Source organism: Vigna umbellata, chromosome 4, assembly GCF_029865625.1.
Source record: "Vigna umbellata cultivar VRB3 chromosome 4, Vumbellata_1.0, whole genome shotgun sequence".
Taxonomy (NCBI): Eukaryota; Viridiplantae; Streptophyta; class Magnoliopsida; order Fabales; family Fabaceae; genus Vigna; species Vigna umbellata.
Window position 1 is genome coordinate 10,262,767 of NC_142168.1, and position 26,276 is coordinate 10,289,042.

At 27.0% G+C, this 26,276-nt stretch overlaps 2 protein-coding genes and 1 pseudogene across 2 annotated transcripts; 2 read left to right on the forward strand and 1 right to left on the reverse strand.

The window, feature by feature from the left end:
* Positions 1-895: 895 nt before the first annotated feature.
* Positions 896-3,386, reverse strand: LOC124828359 (Pentatricopeptide repeat (PPR) superfamily protein). The gene has a single exon (XM_047301632.2). The coding sequence runs from the start codon at positions 3,291-3,293 to the stop codon at positions 1,734-1,736; it is 1,560 nt and encodes a 519-aa protein (XP_047157588.1). The 5' UTR covers positions 3,294-3,386; the 3' UTR covers positions 896-1,733.
* Positions 3,387-18,506: 15,120 nt separating this feature from the next.
* Positions 18,507-19,255, forward strand: LOC124828354 (protein MIZU-KUSSEI 1-like; annotated as a pseudogene).
* Positions 19,256-24,045: 4,790 nt separating this feature from the next.
* Positions 24,046-25,859, forward strand: LOC124828365 (NAC domain-containing protein 92-like). The gene is made up of 3 exons (XM_047301639.2): positions 24,046-24,688; positions 24,796-25,064; positions 25,164-25,859. The coding sequence occupies exons 1-3, from the start codon at positions 24,502-24,504 to the stop codon at positions 25,746-25,748; spliced, it is 1,041 nt and encodes a 346-aa protein (XP_047157595.1). The 5' UTR covers positions 24,046-24,501; the 3' UTR covers positions 25,749-25,859.
* The last annotated feature ends 417 nt before the right edge of the window (positions 25,860-26,276 follow it).

A 26,276-nucleotide genomic window follows, 5' to 3' on the forward strand; every position in this document is an offset into this window, starting at 1 on the left:
TTATATTTGTTTGATAGTGTATCAAAGTTAGACTGATAATATAATTAAATTCTTAGATTAAAAAGACTCGATCTATTATTTTTTGTATTTCTGTTTTATCACAAATTTTCACATTTATATTTTTATTTTGTAATAATATTTTGTTTCTGATACATTTGTCAATGCAAACAATTTTAATCAATAATATACCACTTTAATATAATTTTTGAAGTATGTAGCACAGAAGTTAACAATCGTATCATACAGTCCAATATATAATTAGATATGACTGTAACTTTTTATATTGTTAATGCATACATATTTTAATTCATTCTTATAATATTTATATAAAAAAACAATTTTGAAGTACAGAATTTAAAAATACAATTATTATCTCGAAAGGCTAAATAGTTTAGTGAGTAAGATGGCCACACAAAAAAATATACAGTACATTCATCCTTATGAACTTCAAAGTCAAAAGAAGAGAAAGAGTTATCAAAATACTGAACATAGAATAGAAAGATACAGAGGATTTAAAATTTCCAAAGAAGAAAGTTTCCAATCGTGGGAATATGTGGAGTTATAATTAAAAATTGAATATGGAAAATAGAACAAGTACACTCGTTACTCCACTTTAAGAACTGGCTTTAGCAACTTTTCCAGCATGAAAAGAAAAAATCTATATTAGTATGTAATGGGTAAAGGGTACCAGAACACTCATACATCAAGGCATTGTCAAAAAAAGATGTGATGTTGGAAATTTAAGTATGTGAGTTTAAGTAATAGATTAAATAAAGAAGAAAAATTAGCATTATGGAGATTGTAAATTTTTCTTTTGTAAATTTTGCTTAAATGATTTATCAATAATATTAGAGTTGAAAGTTTATTGGTAAACCAATTCAGATGAATTCCTATATCAAAAGTCTTTTTAACCAAGACAAGTATGTACTTTTATAAAGAACAACGACAGAAGGATACTAGTAATTGAAAGTACTCTTAATCTTTTATGTGAACTAGGCTTATTTCTCATATCTTCCGTATGAATCCCTCTCAAAAGACCCATTGAGTGATGTGTTGTCAATTGAAGGCAAAAGTTCTGAGTAATGGATTAGTTTTTCTTGATCACTTACATTTCCTGGAAGTCGGCCTCTCAACATAACCAGCAACTATTGAACTTTTGTTTTTCTAAAAGCAACTATTTAGCATTGTTAGTGCATTGATGGATTTGAAGTGCATATGCCTATAGAATGCATGTTGTCCTCCAACTCCAGGCACATCAAATATTCTCCACTCACCACCCTGGTCCCTTCTCATTTGTGTTTTACCAACTCCTCTTCTCCATTAACTATGCAAGCTCCAAGCAAATTCCATCCAAATTCCAGTAACTACATTATGGACAATCCTCATCCAGGCTATGAATTCAAATCTTGAGATATGAACAACTTTGTGATGGAATTATTTCATTCACAATGACTTGAAACATTGCAGGCACAAATATCTTAACAGACCCAAAGATCAAATGTAACTCCACCCAATCATGTTCAGTCCGCAGAAACAAATTGATATTTGTATGAATAAGCCAAAACTAGTTTCCGCCTGCAGTTATGAAGTTTCACTTTACGGTTATCAGTGTCACGGTGTGGAGTTGAACGTAGATCAATTTTAGATCCACCTACTACTTGGTGTCTTACCAAAGTGAAAAAAAGATATTTCAATAATTGATCAACATTCATGTTACCACAATACTTGACGCATCAACTGAGTGCCTCAACAAAGCTAGAGCCGCGATTTTTGGTCACACCATTGTCGTCCATCAGCTTCCTTATCTTCTCAGCCCCATTCCATTCACCTTGTGAAGCATATACATTTGACAACAACACATAGTCCCCACTTTGATTCCCTCTCATTTTGAGCAGCTGCTCATTTGCTTGTTTTGCCAAATCCACGTCTCCATGAACTTTGCAAGCTCCAAGCAAACTCCTCCAAATAATTGCATTTGGTTCAATTTTCATGGAAGCTATGAAATCAAACGCCTCCTTCAAAAGTCCAGCACGTCCCAGCATGTCCACCACGCACCCACAATGTCTAATGTTTGGCTCAATCTTGTACTTACTTCTCATAAGATGAAAATAACGATTACCCTCATCAACATTCCCGACATGACTACAAGCTGCCAAAACACCAACAAAAGTGATCTCATCTGGACAAACCTTGGTACTCTGCATTTCCCTAAACAGACCAAGTGATTCCTCAGCATGGCCATGAAAGGCCAACCCACTAATGACCGTGTTCCACGAGACCACATCTTTATCTCTTATCAACCAAAACACATGAATTGCTTTCCTAATATTTCCACACTTGGCATACATATCAACAAGAGCATTTCCCAACAACGTGCTAAACTTTCCCTTACTCATTTCGATAATCTTGGTGTGCACCTTCTCGCCACTCTCTAAATCCCCCAAATCAGTACAAGCACACACCAAGCTCAACATTGTTACTTCATCGGGACACTCCCCAACTGTACACATCTCATCAAACAACTCCAACGCCTCCCGGTTCAAGCCACGAAGCACATAACCACCGATCATCGTATTCCAACTAACAACATCCCTCATAGGAGATTCATCAAAAAGTTTTCTAGCACACTTCATCTCACCATTCTTTGTGTAGGCTGTGATCATCACATTCCATGACACCAAATCTCTATTGGGCATTTCACCAAACAGTTTCCGTGCAACACTCAAGTCCCCTCTTTGGGCATACCCAGCAATGAGTGCAGACCAAGCAACCACATCCCTCTTATCCGAATCATCAAAAATCTCAGTAGCAATCTTCAAGTCTCCACATTTAGCATGGAAAACCAAAAGGGTGTTCCTCACAACCACATTTGAACCAAACCCAAGCCTCAAAACCCTACCATGAACAGCGGAACCAGTTTTGACCCAGACCAGCTTGGTGCAAGCCTTGAGAACAAATGGGAATGTGAAGTTATCAGGCTTAACGGAACGCTGGTCCATCTGGGCATACAGTGCCACGGCGTGCAAGGGATCACGGCTCTGAGAAGAGCCTCTGATGATGGTGTTCCACATGAAGGTGTCTGGTTGGGGAATTTGAGCGAACATTTGGAGTGCGTATTGTGTCACAGCGGCATTAGCTGAGGGGCCGACCATTGACATGGCTGCGGCGAGGACGAGTTTTCGGAGGAATCCAACGTTGGAAGTAAAACCATTAACGATCATTAAGGCGCGAATTTGTTTGAGTGTTCCAACGTTGGTAACAGCAATGGTGGTGCCTTTTCTTTTTCTTATCATGCTTCCAAACTAAGGTCTCTTCACAATAAAGTTTAATTTTGTCACCGAGTTTGTTAAAAGCTGCATGAATATGAACATCGAGACGAACCTAACATAAAAAGATAATTAATCCAAACATGGCTTATGTTTCAGTTTAAATTTTACTTTAAGAAGAGATATTTTTAAATAAATTAAGATAAAGTCATTTTAATTTTAAAAAAAATTAATCCTATATATTAATTACAAAATAACAAAATAATTAATATATAGTTGCCACTACCAATTTATATATATTATCCTTCTACGAGGAATATGCATATGCATGCTTAGCTTTCATGCATTCTATCTTTCACTTCCACACACCTATTTCAGTATATAAAAAATAGAGTTATCATGTTTCTTTTGTTTTTTGAGGAACATTATCTTTCTCTTAAAGCAACTTTAGTTTGGAATTAATTTAATTTTATTTGAATAAGAAACACTCTTGGTATGAGTCTGTGTTGAGTAATTGATTATTTTATGGGTTATGATTATATTGGTTATATTTTGAATCTACACTATTAATAAAGACAATTCTTTCTTTTTAATAAACACAGTTTTTTCTAATTTTGTTATTTAAATAATTATTTTTCTAAATTAAAATAAATCTTATCATTTTTTAATGGTCTTTTATGTAAATTTAATTATTTTTTAAATTAGAATAATTTTCTTATTATTTTGTTTTTTAAATATTGTTAATTTAAATATAAACTTTTTAAAACTAAACTAATTATAGTTATATGCGTGTAGCAATCTGTTTTTACTATTTAATGTAATCTGTGTTGAACATTACACATACCCCGAAATTGAATCTTAATTTATATGGTAATATATTGACCTCTTTATTACGAGATGTAACAAGTTTAATATGGCTCTGAATTATAGGGTTTTTTTTTTCTCGAAGTACAAGTTTACTATACCGTTTTCGTCATCCTTTATCATTATTGATATAAAAAAAATTACTCGAATAATTAGTATTACTTTATTCATTTCATTAATTATAAAAGTAAAAATGTGTGTTGTGGACATCACTCTAATATGCAATTAGGAGAAGGTAATGAGGTGGAAGATCAGACATAGTGATCCTTGTGATAGGAGAACTATATGGGCATTAATGGTGCTGCCAACATCCACTTTTTGAGAAGAATCATAAAACGTTGTAAACATAGAACATTGTTATTTTCGTTTAATTTGATGTTTCTGTATATAGAGACAGGATCATGCACCTAATTTTATTATATAATTATTTGTATTTTTTTGTTCAAGAAAAAATTAAACAAAGACTTTTGGTTTAAGTTCATTTAGAGTTTCCTCATTTGATTTTGCACAATTCGCATCTACAATCACTTAATAAGTTGATTGGATTTAATTTTCTATTTAACACAAATAATAATGGATTAACTAATCAAAAACTATAATTTTTAAATATTTCAAAATAAGTACTTTTAGGTATTTCTTGCTTTCTATAAGGTAAAATCTATACTTATATAACATAATCAATCATATTTTGTTTTTATTTTTTAATACCAAGCAAAAGATTATTTTTATTTGATTTACATTTTAGAAAATGGAAATTTCAAATTTTAAATTAAAATAAAGTGAATTAAATTTACGTAATAGCATATAGAAAGGAATTAAAATTTTAATGAAACATAATTATGGGTTAAATAGTTTTTTGTTAGTTTTAAAATCAGTGCCTGTTAAAATTGGTACCTCTAAAAAGGATTATTATTTTTTATAAATACCTAACAATTAATAAATTGGTGAATCTGATCCTACTTTGTTACTTTTAATTAACAGTGATATATTAATTTTAATAGTCCCGCATGCAAGCATACTAGTTCATAGAAGAATTATATGCTAACCTTGTTAATTCGAAAGTAATAAAATAGTTAGGCCACTTTTTTTAATATTTATTGAATGTTGGGTATATAATTAGAATTTATGAGCATTTGGAGATATAGTTTAAAGTTAACGAAAAATTATATTATAATTAATTATAATATTTTAATTCTTTTTTTATCTAAAAATTATTATTATTTTAAAATCTAAATTATATAATTCTTTTCTCTAAGAACTTTTAGCAATCTTTTATGCTTTTTATTTTCTAAAGTCAGAAGATAGGAGGTAACATGGAATAAAACTAGAGGAGTTAAACAAAATTTTGATAGTGAGATAATTTTTTTTTGTTCTCTTTGAATTTTGAGCTCTTTTTTTCTTGTTTTCGCTACACATGGTCAAGAAATCTGAACAACTAAGAAAATAAATGAACATTTCTTGATTTTTTAGGTTTTTGTTTTTGCAAAGGAGATTACACGATATTTGAGTATATTTATTTAATATCTTTTTTCGGTAAACTTCTTGAAAATCAAGTTGTTATAGGTAAGATAAGTTAATATATAATCACATTAAGATATGGATAATGATAATTTGAGAACACTTTTTTTACAACCTTTTAACATCATCTACGTGTCATTTTGTAATTGGTCCATGTTGGTGTTTATGATTATTATTATTATTAATTGTGGAGTAATTTTGGACCAATCACATAATGACACGTAAATGATGTTAAAATGTTGTCAAAAAATGTTGTCAGAGTATCATTATCTAAATATACAACTATAAGTTTAAAATGAGAATACGTGTTTTGAAACTAAATGATTGATTTTGTTCCTATTGTTAAAATTTTGTCTGATTGATTTAATTGTTGAATATTGTTTGAAATATAAAAATTAACATATTGAATTGATAAAATTAAAATAGTTTTGTAACATTTCATTTAATAATGTAAAAACATTAAATAAAATATTATATAATTAAATGACACGGATAAAGAAAATATGTGATCGATTTATTAAAGTCATCTCATGACATATACTAAACTAAGTGGTGTACATATATAATTTCAAAGAATGTTAGACATGTAAAGAGTATACAACAATTTTTTTAAAATATTGACCAAAACTAAGACTATCTGCTCACACCATTTATATAATCATTACAAAAGAAGAATTCCAAAATACAGAACAGAAACACAAAAAGAGAGAGTAAGATAATAGATCAAAAGATGTATTAAATAATAGATAAACAATTCATAATCATACTACAAGATTTACACAAATTATAAAGCACAAGCCACAAAGATAAAGACTATTTTAGACTCAATCATCTAGATAAATCGCATTAATGTGGGACAACTTGGAAATCATGTACTTGTAAGATAATCCTTTACTATCATAAGAACTACATTGTTCTTTAGACTAAGACCTCCTGTTACTCTTATCTTGTAATACATCCTCTCTGTGTGAGTATGAATGATTAGTAGAGTCTCAGAACATCATCCACTATATGTCCTTACTTTCATGAATACTCTATGAAACATACTTCAAAAAGATTTTTTATTTGGAATTCCCCTACATTCATCCTTTCATATATAATATTTAGACCTGTCAAATAAACTCACATAATGGGATTTGGCCCTAGCCCACATGTGGGTTGTAGCCAAAAAAGCCTATTGGGCCAAAAAATTATTAGAAAAGCCCATATGATAAAATATCCCCAAAGTCGTATGGGTTAGGGCAACCCATGAACTCCCCTTTTTAGAATTGCCAAATATAATTATATTACCATTAATATTAATTTAAAAATATAAAAATCACATAAAACAATAAATAAACAAAAAATCATTGAATCAATTGCTATAAATAAATAATTAACAAAAAAGTGTTTTCAACCTTAAACAAATACAATAAATAACTACATAAAAACTCTAAAATTTCAAATATCTAGATAATACTTGTGATTTTCTTATATTATTTTCTCTTTATATATTTAATCACAATGTTTATTTTAATTCTAATTCAGAAAATGAAAGTGTTTTATACAATATATTTTTTGATAAAAACAAAAGGAAAACAATATCATCATGTATCATTCATTAAAAACATGAAAACAAGTCTAAGATTATGTTTACTAATTAGTTGACTTATTATAGAGAAAAATCTTGTTCTAATTTTAAAAAATCTTATTTTATATAATGAGAAAATTTACTCTCTTCTCAATATTTTTGGTAATATTCTCAAATGTATTTTTTTCTAACCATTTCCAATATCGAAGATATATTTAATAGTAATTTGAACTTATTATATATATATATATATATATATATATATATATATATATATATATAAAATTAAATTGATAAATATTTAGTTATTAATTTCATCTTTTATTTATTTTATTATGTTTTAGATATTTTTATAATTGTTAACATATAATTTTTTTTAATTTTATAAAATTGTGTGTATTTTTATTCAATTTAAATGTTTGAAAATGTTAATGTTATATTAATATTGTTTTATAATAATATATTATTTGATTTTTTTATTATTGATTTTTTTGAGAAAAAACGTTTCCTTTTAAATTGAGATGAGCTTAATATAATTTAGATGTAAAACTAAATATAAGTTAAAATTTTATTTATATATAATATTTTTAAATAGTTTATAAAAATAAATTTATAAAAACCGTCAAAACAAGAAAGAATTAAAATGTGTTTTACAATTGTTTTCAAATATAAGTAATTTCTAAACCTATAACTTGAACATTTTTTTTTCTCAAAATTGTTTTATTTTTAAGCTTAAATAAACTTAAGATATATTATATTTTCAAAAATTTTAAAATAATAAAATTATGTATTTAAAATATGATTATAACTAAAAACTTATTTTGAGTAACTTTTTATGGAATCAATATTTATATATTTAATATATAAATTTTTTTTTATTTAAATTGTAATAATTATTTATTTTAATTTAATAAAATTTAATATATTTAAATACATTAAATATGATTTTAAATATTTTTTATTGTTTTCTTTATTTTCATTATTATTACTCTTATTTTAGTTATTATTGTTTTAATTTTTTTAATAAAACTATTATAAAAATATAAATCATATTTTAATAATTTATAAAACATAAAAATACAATAAATAATATCATAATTTTAAATTAAATGAAATAGTTATTTAATTTTAAATAAAAAAATAAACTTTTTTATTTGTTTATCGGATATGAAAAGTCGTGCATATTTTACGATTTCGGTATCCGAGTTTTTTAAAATTTTGTTTTTTATTTAAAATTTTATAATTATTCAATTTATTTTAATATTTTAATATAATATAATTTAATATATTTAAATATATCAAATCAAATTTATATTATTATTATTATTATTATTATTTTTATTTTATTATTACTATTTTTAGTTTTACTATTTTATTTTTATTTTTTAATATAACTATTATTATAATATAAATCATATTTTAATAACTATCAAAATATAAAAGTATATTAAATAATATTTGAATTTTAAATTAAATTATATTATTATTAAGGTGATGCAAAGTTCCTTTAATAAGAAAGAGAAAAAAATGAAAAGATATTTATTAAGATTAAAACTGAATTTTTTGTAAAAGTTAGACGTGTAGGGTGAAATACCTTATAAAGGAATAGGGTCAACCCATGGATTAAAGACTTAAATGACACCTCTACTAATATTCCACAAGTTCAAATTATCCACAACATTTAACACATTCCAAAATAATCACCAAGTTACATATAAAAACATTTCACATAAGAAAAGATAATTTATCTGATAAGGGAATTGTCAATGAAAACTTGTGGTTAGATATAAGTAAAAAATTAGCAGTGAAATCTCTTTATTACATAAATATATAACTGTCAGTCAAATATCATTATTATTTGTTGAGATTAGTTGTAAAACATGAAATCTTGGTATAATTTTGTGCTATTAATGATAGATGTTTTTCCAGTTCATGTTAGTATTCAATTTTTGATGCTTAATGCTTGATGTGGATTATTCTCGTGCTTGATTTGTGATTCTTGAGATATTAGGAAATATCTTTAGATTCTAGCCTTGAAATTGAATGTCTAATGAATACTTGTATTTAGAAATAGAACTTGATTCATGGATAATTTTAGACTCTTGTACTTAATGCATGGTTGTTTGTTAAGGATTCAAGGAATTGGAACTTGATGAGTTATCATAGGCTAAAAGACTATAGGGATAAAATTTGAGTATGTTTATGAGTTGATTTTGGCTTGAATATGGAATGGAGATGTTTGTCAATGCATGAGAGTGAAGTGAATGAACTATAGTCACAACAAATTGTAAATAAACTATGTTACATTTTCTTGCACATTAATTATTTGATAAAAATACTAAAAAGAGTTTCTTGTGTTTGTGTGAACTTTGTGGTCTAATTGAGTTAGAATGCAAAAGTTGTCGAATGTTGCACAAGTCCCTTAGGAAAGAACGATATTTGTCATTTGTTACGCTGCGACCGGTGCACTTGTCGTTGGTTTTGCAGCCAAATATTGTTGTTAGAATTATTGATCAGTAGAAACTAATAAGAACTAAAAGAAAATGCGATAGAACAACATTCACATATAAATATATAATATTCATGAAAATATCATTATTACACAAATATACTATTGTCAATCAAAATTCATTATTACATAAATATAGAATTATCAAGTGAAATCATAATAAGGATATAATTATTGGTATAGAATTTCATCATTACAAATGTATAGATAAACAAAAAATATATTTATTTTTCTTTTCTTTTGAGTAAGAATAATAATATGACACAATCATTCTACTGAAATTATAAGTGAAAACTTGTCGGTTACATATAAATAAAAAATTGTCATTGAAATCTCTTTATTATATAGATATACAACTGATAATCGAATATCATTATCATATAAATATACAACTGTTAATCGGATATCATTATCATATAAATATACAACTGATGAAATATTATTATTTTATAAATCTACAACGGTTAATCATATCAGTATTAGATAAATATAAAATTCATGAAAAATTCATTATTATATAAGTGTAAAATTGTTGGTATAGAATTTCATCATTACAAATGTATAGATAAACAAAAAGTATATTTACTTTTCTTTTCTTTTGAGTAAGAGTGATAATATAGCACACTCATTCTAGTGAAATTATTGGTAAAAACTTGTCGTTACATATAAATAAAAAATTGTCAATGAAATCTCTTTATTATATAGATACACAACTATCAATTGAATATCATTATCAAATAATTATAATATGGTTGGTAAGGATTCATCAGTACACATACAAAAATTACATTTGGTTATACTATAAAATTGCCAAATTTTAAGAAAATAAAGTAATTTTTCGAAGCTAAAGAACTCTTTGTAGATATCCAAAATTTTAATTTTGTCACAAATAATTATTAGTAAAAAATTATTATTACATTAATATAAAATTATAGGTAAAATTTTATTATTACATAATTCTAGAACTTTTGCAAGAATCTAATAATTTTACATGTATTTATAGATAATAATAAAAAATGTATTTTTTTTGTCTTTTGAGTAACGTAAAAATATGTTATTATCATTTTATTAAAATTATCAATAAATATTTATTGTTATATATAAATATATAATGATTAATGAAATATTATTATTATATAAATATACAACTGTCAATCATATCAGTATTACATAAATACAAAATTCATGAACATTTCATTATTACATAAGTGTAGAATTGTTGATATAGAATTTCATCATTACAAATGTATACATAAACAAAAAGAATATTTATTTTTCTCCTCTTTTTGAGTAAGAATGATATGGCACAATTATTCTACCGAATTTATCGGTGAAAACTTGTCGTTACATATAAATAAAAAAAAATTCAGTTAGATCTCTTTATTATATAGATATGCAACTGTCAATTGAATATCATTATCACATAAATATAATGTGGTTGGTAAGAATTCATCGTTGCACAGGCATAGATGACATTTGGTTATACAATAAAGTCGCCAAATTTTAAGAGAATAAAGTAACTTTCAAAGCTAAAAGAACTCTATAGATATCAAATATTTTAATTTTGCAACAAATGATTATTAGTAGAAATTTATTATTACATAAATATAAAATTATAGGTAAAATCTAATTATTACATAATTCTAAAACTTTTGCTAGAATATAATAATTTTACATGTATTCATAGATATTTGTTTTTTTTTCTTTTGAGTAAGACATCCCATAATCTTCCACTTGAAAATTCATAATTGATATATTGTAACATTACATTTAAGGTAACATCCCATAATCTCACACTTGATAATTCATAGTTGATATCTATATATGTTTTAAAACTCAGATTTCAACTACAAACTCATAAATATAACTCGAATTCTTCTAATTTATTCTTCTATCTCTTTCTTCATTGGCACTGAATCAGACGACATTCCTTCATCTGCTCCCGTATAACGAATTATACGATCATCGCACAAACACAAACATAAACAAGTAGGGTGAACTAACATGCAACAAATCATTTATAAGACATGCATAATTATTTTGATACATTCAACAAACATCATATAATAATTATGTCAGACACCCTCATACCATCATACAACAATCGCACCATAGATACTCATCCCATCATACCACAATTCCTAATAGACACTCATCCCGCAATACCCAATAAACACTCATCCCACAATACTCAATAGACACTCATTCCACAATACCCAATAGACACTCATTCCACAATACCCAATAGACATTCATTCGGATGATACGTTGATGAGCGGTTACGGGAGGTTATGCACTTGTGATGACTTCTACTTCTTCTTACAAATACACTTCCAAAATACTCCATACCATCCACAAGGTTAGAACTCAACACTATGTCCAAAACCGGCACATAGACCAGGATCTCCTGCCCCTCTCACCACATCATTCATCCTTCTCTACTTGAGACTGGATGATTATTAGAGTATCAGGATAACCTCCAACAACAGGACCCTCAACATCAACATATACACTAATACCATATCATTACAAAATCTCTCCACGAGACTCATGTCATGTTCATATTCATCAACTCATACCATGCTCAAATTCATAATTCCATATTTACCACAATAACATGAATTCATCAGAAATTTTCATTCCAACAAGATATATTGCACAATAATTTAACAGTACATAATCTGTTCAACAAGATTTAAGTTAAAAACTTGTCGAGTAGACTTCCAGGAAAGAGAGGTGCGTCACAATGGACAACTTAAGTACCAAGTCTTTCCTTAGCCAAAGTGTTCCTTAACTAGTTTTAACAAATTTCTTATTTACAGATTCAAAACAACAACATATAATATTAACACAGAAATTCAATATAGATAGATATATAACAAGCACATATGTTTTTCATTAATAGTATTCACACAAAATTTCAAGACATGAATAGTAATAAAACAATACTAAATCATAATATAAAAGCTTAGAAAGGTTAGCTCCCCTACCTCTATTCCAGACTTAATCTCTTGCTCAAAATTTGTTTCCCGAAAACCCTCCAGAATCTCTACTCTTCTTGCAACTAAAAATTTCTTCCTAACTCTTTCTTCTCTATTTCTCAAGATTTCTCACTTGATTTTTCCTCTCTTTGTGCAGAATAACCTCCCCTCTCATGGCTATTTATAGTCCAAAAATTTTACTATTTAACAATTTTTTAATATTATTTATTATTTTTATATTATTTTATTATATTAATATTTTAATCACCACTTGACATATCTGATCCCTCAATAATGACTTCAAACGAGGAGTGCTTATCCACTATCACTATTTTTTAATTTTTTTTTACAAAACCTTCTAAAATAGGTTCTCAAAACTTCGAACCCATCTTTCTGAAATTACTATAATTTTATATCAAAAATTTTAATTTTTCTACCATAATTTTCTATTTTATTATATTTTCGATCCATTAAAATTATTATTACTAATAAAATGCTAAAATTTACTGCTGTATATATTTTTCATGGATCTTACAAATAATATGTTATTATCATTTTATTACAATTGTCAATATAGAGTTATTGTTATATACAAATATATAATGATGGATGAGATATTATTATTATTATTATGTTTATGTAAATATACAACTGTGAATGGGATCTCATTATAACATAAATATAAAATTTTTGGAAATATCATTACTACATAAGTGTAAAATTTTTGGTATAGAAATTCATCATTACAAATGTATGGATAAAAAAATGTTTATTTTTCTTCTTTTTTATTAAGAGTGATAATATGACACTAACATTCTACTAGAATTATCGGTGAAAACTTATTCTTACATATAAATAAAAAATTGTCAATGAAATCTCTTTATTATATAGATATACAAATCTCTTTATTATATATAATATATACAAATGTTAGTTCATTATCATTACCACATAAATATAAGATGATTGACAATTAAGAATTCATCATTACACAAACATAAATGACATATTATATTGTAAAGTTGCAAAATTTTGTAGAAATAAAGTGACTTTTAAAACTTAAAGAACTCTTTTTAGATATTTAAATTTTTAATTTTATAACAAATAATTATGAGTCTATATAAACTCATTATTACATAAATGTAAAATTATAAGTAAAATGTCATTATTACATAATTATAGAACTTTTGCTAGAATCTAATAATTTTATATGTATATATAGATAGACAAAAATAATGTATTTGCTCTTTTTTTTTCTTACGAGTAAGAGTGATAATGTTATTATCATTTTATTACAATTGTCAACAAAGATTTATTGTTATATATAAATATATAATGATTAGTGAAATATTATTATTATATAAATATACAACCGTAAATCAAATCTCAATATTATATAAATATAAAATTTAGAAAAATTCATTATTACATAAGTGTGGAATTGTTGATATAGAATTTTATCATTATAAATGTATAGATAAACAAAAAGTATATTTATTTTTCTTCTCTTTTGAGTAAGCGAGATAATATGATACCATCATTGTACTGGAATTGTCAATGAAAACTTATCGTTACATATAAGTAAAAAATTATCAGTAAAGTTTTTTTATTACAAAGATATACAACTGTGAGTCGAATATCAGTATCACATAAATATAAAATCATTGATAACAATTCATCATTACATAGAAAGAAATGACATATGGTTATAGTATAAAGTCCCCAAATTTTAAGAAAATAATGTTTAAAGCTAAAAGAACTCTTTTTAAATATCCAAAATTTTAATTTTGTAACAAATAATTATAAGTAGAAACTTATTATTACATAAATATATAATTATAGGTAAAATCTCATTATTACATAATTCTATAACTTTTCCTAGAATCTAATAATTTTACATATATTGTTGAAAGTCTCACATCGACTAGAGATAAGGCCAAATTATAATATATAAGTGGGTACAAACCTCACCTTACAAGTCGGTTTTGTAAGGTTGAGTTAGACTTAAAACCTACTTCTTAATATGGTATTAGAGTCATGGATGGAGCCTATCCTAGCGAGATCTATGTGGACATTCTGTTCCACCTGTTGTCGGGCTACTATCGCACCACCCATTAATTCTACTCTCACGCTCGAGACATCTGTACCTCGGCGTGTAAAGGTATATTTATTTTTCTTCTCTTTTAAGTAAGAGTGATAAAATGACATAATCATTCTACTGAAATTTTCGATGAATACTTATAGTTACATATAAATACAAAATTATCACTGAAATCTCTTGATTCAATAGATATTCAAATCTTTTTATTATATAGATATACAAATTTTTTATATTATATATATATATATATATATATATATATATATATATATATATATATATATATATAACTCTTAGTCAAATATCATTATCACATAAATATAAAATAATTGGTAAGAATTCATCATTACACAAACAAAAATGACATATAGTTATATTATAAAGTCATAAAATTTTATAAAAATAAAGTAATTTTTAAAACTAAAAGAACTCTTTCTAGATATTCAAAACTTGAGTAGTTTTGTAACTAATAATTATTAGTAGAAACTCATTATTACATAAATATAAAATTATATGTAAAATCACATTATTATATAATTATAGAACTTTTGTTAGAATCTAATTATTATATTATTACATAAATGTAAAATTATAAGCAAAATGTCATTATTACATAATTATAGAACTTTTGTTAGAATCTAATAATTTTATATGTATATATAGATAGACAAAAATAATGTATTTGTTTTTTTTTTCTTACGAGTAAGAGTGATAATGTTATTATCATTTTATTACAATTGTCAACAAAGATTTATTGTTATATATAAATATATAATGATTAGTGAAATATTATTATTATATAAATATACAACCGTCAATCGAATCTCAATATTATATAAATATAAAATTTAGAAAAATTTATTATTACATAGATGTGGAATTATTGATATAGAATTTTGTCATTACAAATGTATAGATAAAGAAAAAGTATATTTATTTTTCTTTTCTTTTGAGTAAGCGAGATAATATGATACCATCATTGTACTGGAATTGTGAGTGAAAACTTATCGTTATATATAAGTAAAAAATTATCAGTAAAATCTTTTTATTACAGAGATATACAACTGTGAGTCGAATATCAGTATCACATAAATATAAGATGATTGATAACAATTCATCATTACATAGAAAGAAATGACATATGGTTATAGTATAAAGTTCCCAAATTTTAAGAAAATAATGTTTAAAGCTAAAAGAACTCTTTTTAGATATCCAAAATTTTAATTTTGTAACAAATAATTATAAGTAGAAACTTATTATTACATAAATATATAATTATAGGTAAAATCTCATTATTACATAATTCTATAACTTTTCCTAGAATCTAATAATTTTACATATATTGTTGAAAGTCTCACATCGACTAGAGATAAGGCCAAATTATAATATATAAGTGGGTACAAACCTCACCTTACAAGTCGGTTTTGTGGGGTTGAGTTAGACTTAAAACCCACTTCTTAATATGGTATTAAAGTCGTGGATGGAGCCTATCCTAGCGAGATCTATGTGGGCATTTTGTTCCACCTGTTGTGGGGCCACTATTGGACCACCCATTAATTCTACTCTCACGCTCGAGATGTCTGTACCTCGGCATGAAGGGAGTGTGTTGGAATCCCGCATTACAAATGTATAGATAAATGAAAGGTATATTTATTTTTCTTCTCTTTTAAGTAAGAGTGATAAAATGACATCATCATTCTACTAAAATTTTCGATGAATACTTATAGTTACATATAAATACAAAATTATCTATGAAATCTCTTAATTACATAGATATTCAAATCTTTTTATTATATAGATATACAAATTTTTTTATTATATATATATAAAACTGTTAGTCAAATATCATTATCACATAAATATAAAATAATTAGTAAGAATTCATCATTACACAAACAAAAATGACATATATTTATATTATAAAGTCACAAAATTTTGTAAAAATAAAGTAATTTTTAAAACTAAAAGAAAACTTTCTAGATACTCAAAACTTAGTTTTGTAACTAATAATTATTAGTAGAAACTCATTATTACATAAATATAAAATTATATGTAAAATCACATTATTGTAGAACTTTTGTTAGAATCTAATAATTATATATATATATATATATATATATATATATATATATATATATATATATATATAAACAAAAATAATACATTTGTTTTTTTTCTTTTGAGTAAGAGTGATAATATGTTATTATCATTTTTGTTACAATTGTCTATAAAGATTTATTGTTATAAATAAATATATAATGATTGTTGAAATTTTATTAATATATAAATATACAACTGTCAATTGAACCTTATTATTACATAAATATAAAATTCAGGAAAGTTTAATTATTACATAAGTGTAGAATTGTTGGTATAGAATTTCATCATTACAAATGTATAGATAAACAAAAAAGTATATTTATTTTTCTTCTCTTTTGAGTAAGAGTGATAACTTGACACCATCATTCTACCGGATTTATTAGTGAAAATTTTTCGTTACATATAAATAAAAAATTGTCAGTGAAATTTCTTTGTTACATAGATATACAATTGTTTGTCAAACATCGTTATCACATAAATATTAGATGATTGATAACACTTCATCATTACACAGATAGAAATGGAATATGATTATACAATAAAGTAATCAAATATAAAGAAAATAAAGTAACTTTTAAAACTAAAAGAACTCTTTATATATAAACTTATTATTACATAAATATAAATTTATAGGTAAAATCTCATTATTATATAATTCATGAACTTTTTCTAGAATCTAATAATTTTACATGTATATATAGATAAACAAGAAAAGATTTTTTTTTTGGAAAAAAATAATAATATGTTTTTATCATTTTATTACAATTTTCAATTAAGATTTATATATATATATATATATATATATATATATATATATATATATATAAGAATTGATGAAATATTATTATTTTATAAAGGGTTAAATATGTTTTTCGTCCCTTAAGTATCACACGATTTTGGTTTTAGTCTCTACTCGAAACTTTGATGGTTTTTAGTTCTCATAGTTTTGAAACTCTTACTATTAGTCCTTAAAATTGGACGGCGTTAAAATTTAGTAGTGTGACAAACGACGAGGCCACGTTTTATGCCAGTTGCCCTCTTCACTTCTGCCATGTTGGTTGTTTAAGTTTTGAAGTGAGATTAAGTATGTTAAGTGTGCATTTGGTTGAAGCGCACTTCGTCATCTGTTATAAATGAGATTTTAAGAAGTTGAGTTCTTCTTCGTCAATGCGGTTGGGGGCAAAGAAAATTGAGGAGGTAGATCTGAAGGTTGGAGTTCATCTAAGCTGATACGTTTTGTTTTGCTCTCTCTTCATTCGCTACCCCACAAGAAAGTGAAATAACAAACACATTGTCTCCTTAGATTCCTTTCTTTTCTATTTGAAGCGTACTCTATCCCAGTCTCTTTCTGATTTCCTATATCAGCTGGTGGAACTGGTTATGTTTCTTTTGTCAGGATTCTCTTGCACTCACTATATGAAAGGGGGAGATGGCTATAATAACAAAGAAACAATTAAATAAACCTAAAAGCCCAACATATCTATCTCCAACAGTAAAAAGAAGAAACCAGATTCATACTCTCTCCGTCTCTCTGTCTCCCTCCCTCTCTCTACTATCTGACCTTCCTTTAAAGCTTGTTCTTCCTTCTCATATTAAGACCCTAGTCATGGATACAACCTCAACCACTCAACCTCAAGACTCATCCTCCAAGAGGCATTTCCATTGGACCAACAAGGTTGGAAATGAAGACATCCAAGTCCCCTCCTCTGAAACAATGTCCAAAATCATAGAGGGAGATGCAAACACAAAGGGAAAAGACGAACAAGAACAAGATGACAAGGGTCTTCCACTTCCAGGCCCTGCTACCACTTCCCAAAGAAGAAAGCTTCAGGCCGTGGCAATCTCAAGGCTCCGCTACGTCCTCACCGTGTTCGGCTACCGTCGCGGCTAAGTCCACTTTGCCTTCCAGAAGGACACAACTTCCCAACCCGCTTTCCTCATCGAGCTTGCAACACCCATAACCAGTTTGGTTCGGGAAATGGCTTTTGGGCTGGTCCGAATCGCGCTGGAATGCGACAAGGACAAAGAGTCAGAGAAGAAGAGTTTGAGGTTGCTTCAGGAGTCCGTGTGGAGGACTTACTGCAACGGAAAAAAGTGTGGCTTTGCCAGCAGAAGATAATGTGGAGCGAAAGACTAGGAAATCCTGAAGGTCGCGGAGCCAATTTCAATGGGTGTAGGTGTTCTGCCAGTGAGTAATAACAGCGATGGAGGTGATGGGGAGGTGATGGGGAGGTGATGTACATGAGGGCTAGGTTTGAGAGAATTGTTGGGTCTAGAGAAAATGGCCACATAGATCAAGCTAGGAAAAGCCTAACTCAACCCCCACAAAACCGGCTTGCATTATGAGGTTTGCACCCCACTTATATATTATAATTTGGCATTATCTGTAGTCGATGTGGGATTTCCAACACACCCCCTTCACGCCGAGGTATAGACATATTGAGCGTGAGAGTATAATTAATGGGTGGTCAGATAGTGGCCCGACAACGCTAGGAAAGGCTCCAACCATGGCTCTGATATCATGTTAAGAAGTGGACTTTAAGTCTAACTCATCCCCACAAACCGGCATGTATGGTGAGGTTTGCACCCAACTTATATATATATATATATATATATATATATATATATATATATATATATATATATATATATATATATATATATATATATATATATATATATATATATATGAGACTTCCAACACACTCCCTTCACACCGAGGTATAATCATCTTGGGTGTGAGAGTAGATATAATGGGTGGTCCAATAGTGGCCCGACAACAGGTAGAACAAAATACCCACATAAATCTCGCTAGGATAGGCTCTAAACATGACTCTGATACCATATTAAGAAGTGAATTTTAAGCCTAACTCAGCCCCACAAAACCGGCTTGTATGGTTAGGTTTGCACCCCACTTATATATTATAATTTGATCTTATCTCTAGTCGATGTTAGACTTCCAACACTATTAAAATTGTCTATAAAGATTTATAGTTATATATAAATATATAATGATTGGTGAAATATTATTTTATATATATATATATATATATATATATATATATATATAACTCTCAAACCTCATTATTAAATAAATATAAAATTCAGGAATATTTCATTATTTCATAAGTGTAGAACTGTTGGCATAGAATTTTATCATTACAAATGTATAGATAAATAAAAAGTAAATTTATTTTTTTTCTTTAAGTAAAAGTGATAATATGACACCATCATTCTACTGCAATTTTAGGTGAATACTTATCCTTTCATATAAATAAAAAATTTTCATTGAAATCTCTTTATTATATAGATATATAAATATATTTATTATATAGATATAATTTTTTTTATTATATATATATATATATATATATATAACTGTTATATATCATTATTACATAAATATACAAATATAAAATTATTGGTAAGAATTTATCATCGCATAAAGAAAAATGACATATGGTTATATTATAAAGTCACTAAATTTTGTAAAAATAAAGTAATTTTTTAAACTAAAAGAACTCTACGTAGATATTCAAAAATTTAAGTTTGTAACAAATAATTATTAGTAGAAAATCATTATTATATAAATATAAAATTATATGTAAAATCTCATTATTACATCATTATAGAACTTTTGCTAGAATCTAATAATTTTACATATATATACATTAACAGAAATAATGTATTTGCTTTTTTTTCTTTTTGAGTAAGAATGATAATATGTTATTATTATTTTTATTACAATTATCTATAAAGATATATTGTTATATATAATATATAATGATTGGTGAAATTTTATTATTATATAAATATACAACTAATAGACCGAACCTCGTTATTACATAAATATAAAATCAGGAAAGTTTCATTATTACATAAGTGTATTGGTATAAAATTTTATCATTACAAATGTGTATAATTAAAAAGTATATTTATTTTTCTATTATTTTGAGTAAGAGAGATAATATGACACCATCATTTTACTGAAATTATCATAGAAAACTTGTCGATACATATAAATAAAAAATTGTCAGTGAAATCTCTTTATTATATAGATATACAACTGTTAGTCGAATATCATTATCATATAAATAGTAGATGATTTATAACACTTCATCATTACATAAACAGAATGACATATGGTTATATTATAAACTCATCAAATTTTAAGAAAATAAAGTAACTTTTAAAACTAAAAGAATTCTTGATAAATATTCTAAATTTTAATTTTGTAACAAATAATTACTATTAGAAATTTATTATTGCATAAATTTAAATTTATATTTAAAATCTCATTATCTCATAATTCTAGAACTTTTGCTATAATTTAATAATTTTACATGTATATATAGATAAACAAAAAAATTATTTGTTTTCTTTCTATTGAAAAAAAATGTTATTTTTATTTTATTACAATTGTCAATAAAGATTTATTGTTATATATAAATATATGAATTGATGAATATTAATTTTTTATAAATATATAAATGCCAGTTGGATCTCATTATTTTATAGATATAAAATTCACATAAATTTGAGTGTTACATAAGTATAAAATTGTTAGTATATAGTTACAAATGTATACATAAACGAAAACTATATTTATTTTTTTTCTTTTTGAGTAAGAGTGATGATATCACATCATCATTCTACTATAATTGTCGGTGAAAACTTGTCGTTACTTATAAATAAAAAATTATAAGTGAAAAAAAATCTCTTTATTATATAAATATACAAATCTCTTTATTATATATATATATATATATATATATATATATATATATATTTGTCCGTCGAATATCATTATTACATAAATACACAAAATATAAAATGATTTGTAAGAATTTATCATTACACATAGAGTTGTCAAAATGGGACATAATCCGCGGGTCAATCCGGTCCACCACGGGTTCGGGTTGGGTTTGAAAAAATTATATATTTTTTTTATGCGGGTCAGATTTAAACTCGGCTCATTTAAACCCGGCTCATGTGGGTTGAACCCGTGATGGGCCGGGTTGGCCCACCAACCCACCTACCTAATTTTATTTTATTAAAATTTAATTTTAATTTTATAAAAAAATAAATAATTTTTTTATTTTCAAAATTAATTAAACACCCATGGGAGTGAAATTTGTTTAGATTTGAATTATAGAAAGTTTGTAAAAAGTTTTATTTAAAAAAAATTGTAATTAAGTGAGTTAGTGAGCCAACACGTTTACCCATCAACCCTTGGTGGGTCGGACCGGGTTTGAATTTTTCTGGCTCGCTAATAAATGAGTCAGGTTGGATTGACTCATTAAGTGATCAACCCGTGGTGGACTGGACCAGGTCGGGTCGGGTGACCCATTTTGACAACTCTAATTACACAAACAAAAATAACATAGGGTAATATTTTAGGGTAATATTTTAAAGTCACCAAATTTTGTAAAAATAAAAGTAACTTTTAAAACTAAAAGAATTCTTTGTAGATATTCAAAATTTTAATTTTGTAACAAATAATTATCAGTAAAAACTCATTATTACATAAATATAAAATTATAGGTAAAATTTCACTGGTGTATAACTTTTGCTAGAATGTAATACATTTATATGTATATATAGTATAGATAAACAGAAATAACATATTTGTTTTTTAAGTAACCGTGATAATATGTTATTATCATTTTATTACAATTGTCTATAAAGATTTATTGTTATATATAAATATAGGGTTAAATATGTTTTCAGTCCCTAAACTATTGGTCGTTTCTGGTTTTTGTCCCTGTTTCAAAGTAAGGTACAATTTGGTCCTCATTCTTTTCGAAACGTTCGTTTTAGTCCTCGAAAACTAAACACTGTTTAAAAATTTGGTCCTCATTTAGCAACAAATGAGGACTAAAACCAAAATTCCGAGGACTAAAACGAACGTTTTGAAAAGAATGAGGACCAAATTGTACCTTACTTTGAAAGAGGGACGAAAACCAGAAACGGCCAATAGTTTAGGGACTAAAAACATATTTAACCCATAAATATATAATGAGTGGTGAAATATTATTATTGTATATATATACAACTGTCAAACCTCTTTATTACATAAATATAAAATTCAGAAATATTTTATTATTTTACAAGTGTATAATTGTTGGTATAGAATTTCATCATTACAAATGTATAGATAAACAAAAAAATATATTTATTTTTCTTCTGCTCTAAGTAAGAGTGATAATATGACACCATCATTCTACTGAAATTGTGGGTGAAAACTTGTTGTTACATATAAATAAAAAATTGTCAGTGAAATCTTTTTATTATATAGATATACAACTGTCAGTCGAATATCATTATTACATTAATAATTGATGATTGATAACACTTCATCATTACACTGACAGAGATGACATTTGATTATACTGTAAAGTCGCCGAATTTTGAGAAAATAAAGTAACTTTTAAAACTAAAATAACTCTTTGTAGATATCCGAAATTTTAATTTTGTAACAAATAATTAAAGTATTCTTGAAAAAAAGTTAAAGTTAAATTTCTATCTTTAACTTCTTGTATCATGTTATGTACGTTAAGAAATGTAGAAATGACTATAAATAATTGAATCATCTAACATCTACAAGCACAGTGTTTTGAGTTCTGTTCCTTTATACGGTATAAGCATGATCTTATCCTGTATTCAGAGTTGCAGATATTAAGTAAAGCCACTAACTCATTTTTCTTTCTGTTTTTCTATTTTGTTATTGGTATTGTGTTGCAGTGTTTGGTTTATAAACAAAGAAGGTAAATAAGTTGAAGAGCATAGGAACGTCAACATTTACCAACAGGCTAAATTGGTGACTGGTGACTCTGTGAGGTGTTCTTAGCAATCATAGAAAAGGAAACTCTACACAATTTGTTAAGGTACGAAAATCATTATAAAGTGAAATCAACTTCTAATCACTCTAAAGATTAGGTTGTTTTCATGTCCAATTCAATTTTTAGCCCCTTGTTAAACACGATGTTTTTGGGATAAAATATGTTTTAAAGATATAAAAGCAAACTATATAATTTTAGAAAGATTGAGAAGATGTTTATTATTTTACTATTCGTCACGCCTTTTTTCTTTTACGGAAATAAAAAATGATTGTTTTTACTCATGATTTTCACCTTTCAACTTTTGAGTACTCAATCATGTACATATGCAGGCATGAAGGCTCCCAGTTACTTGTCAACAGTGGTTATGAATACCCACAAAAACCTGTATTTAAGGAGTTTGTTTCTTTTGTGCACAATTTTTCCTTAACACCATATTCATCAAATTCCTCGAAAAAAAAAAAAAACTTTTTGTTCATTCCCTCTAGTCACTTTCCCCTTTAGGTTACATAATTCACAATCAAATGCAGAAAATTTGTAACCCCTCAAAACCCAAAACCTTTGTTGTTTTTTGTTCTTGCAACTAAGACAATAGTGTTCCTTATTTAACAGAGTGGTCGGTTCCCTTGATTCACCTGTGTTTGAGAATTGAATGTGTTCTTTGCGTGAGCACACAAATTTACGAGTTTGTCGTGTTCTGTTTTTCATTTGCTTCTTTGATGAAACAGGGGATTTTGGTTTGGGATTGGATCAATGGAGAACGTTTACAAACCAAGTAAGGAAAATCAGAAGCTTAACTTGCCAACTGGTTTTAGATTTCATCCAACTGATGAGGAGCTCATAAAATGCTACCTCACAAAGAAGGTTGCTGACAACTGTTTCTGTGCTGTGGCCATTGCTGAGGTTGATTTGAACAAGTGTGAGCCTTGGAATTTGCCTGGTGTGTCCATCACTTCATTTCATTTCTTTTTTAATTGAATTCTTGTTGTAGCTTGCTTTGACAGTGAATTGATGATGCCTTTTTACAATCATGTTTGGTTTTTGAAGCATTGGCTAAAATGGGGGAAACTGAGTGGTATTATTTCTGTGTGAGGGACAAAAAGTACCCAACTGGTTTAAGGGCTAATAGGGCCACTGAGGCTGGTTATTGGAAAGCCACAGGAAAAGACAAGGAGATAATAGCGGAAAATGCACTCATTGGGCTGAAGAAAACCTTAGTTTTCTACAAGGGAAGAGCTCCAAGAGGTGAAAAGACAAACTGGGTTATGCATGAATATAGGTTGGAAGGGAAACAGAATCAATACCAATATGCTAAGGTATGATTTATTACATGCTCTCTTTTTTGTTTACTTGAAAACTTCATTAACATATGTTAATTAAGGTTGTTTTGTTTTGAAATTTCCCCCATTTTATAGAGCGAATGGGTGGTGTGCAGAGTCTTTGAGAAAAGTCCTTCTGGGAGGAGATTGCACGTTAGGAGGTTGAATTCCTCTGGAAACGAATCATCATCACCTTCTTCGCTGTTGCCTCCTCTGATGGATTCTCCTCCTAACAACAGTGAAACAAGAACCACTGCTGGTGAGTTGTCTCGGGTGATCAGCCGTGATCCAAATCATACTGTGGATAAGAAGAACACACATGATGACATTGTTGAAAGCATGGAAACTCCTATTCTGAACTTGTCATCCTCTGCAACACCTTTTGCTGTTTACCCTTTTGGAAAACCAACCCTTTCGGTCGCAGACCAACCAGCCCAGATTGCAAACCAAATTGGGAACTCACAGTACCCAGATTATTGTTATATGCCTCAAGATCAGTCCTTGAAGATGCTGATGACTGGAAACCATGAACCAAGTGCAAAGCAAATTCAGAAAGCAGAGTTTTCTGATGGAAGAGAGTTTGATGCTGATATAGAAACAATGCTTGAGAATCAAGAAATTCATGAGCTTATGCAGGGCATGTGGGCACCGATTGCATGTGGAATTACTGAAGAAGGTTAAGGAATAATATTTAGTGTAAGACAGAAAATATGTCAATTATATATTATATGATACATATAGGTTGATCCCTACAGCTGCATGAACATTATAGGAACTATGAGAAATGCATAAAATCACAGCTGAATAGTCTATATTTTGCAATATATATATATATATATATATATATATATATATATATATATATATATATATATATATATATATATATATGTTAATCCTTATTTTCAGCATTACAACCTAGTACCCTATACCTCAGCTACTTATAGATTGAAGAGGAAATCCAGCACCCTTCTCTCCCTTTCTCTGCATTTTATATGTAATTTTTATTTTAAAAATTAAATTATTATGTAGTTTTTATTAAAATTTACTTTATTTGTAATTTAATTTAATCAAATTATTCCTCTTCTTCTTTTATATATAACATAATTAATAAAATTCTCAATATGATCCTACATATTAAAATATTATAACTTATAATTTATAAAATATTACTGTCCAACATAAAATTTTACAAAATAGAAAATGTTG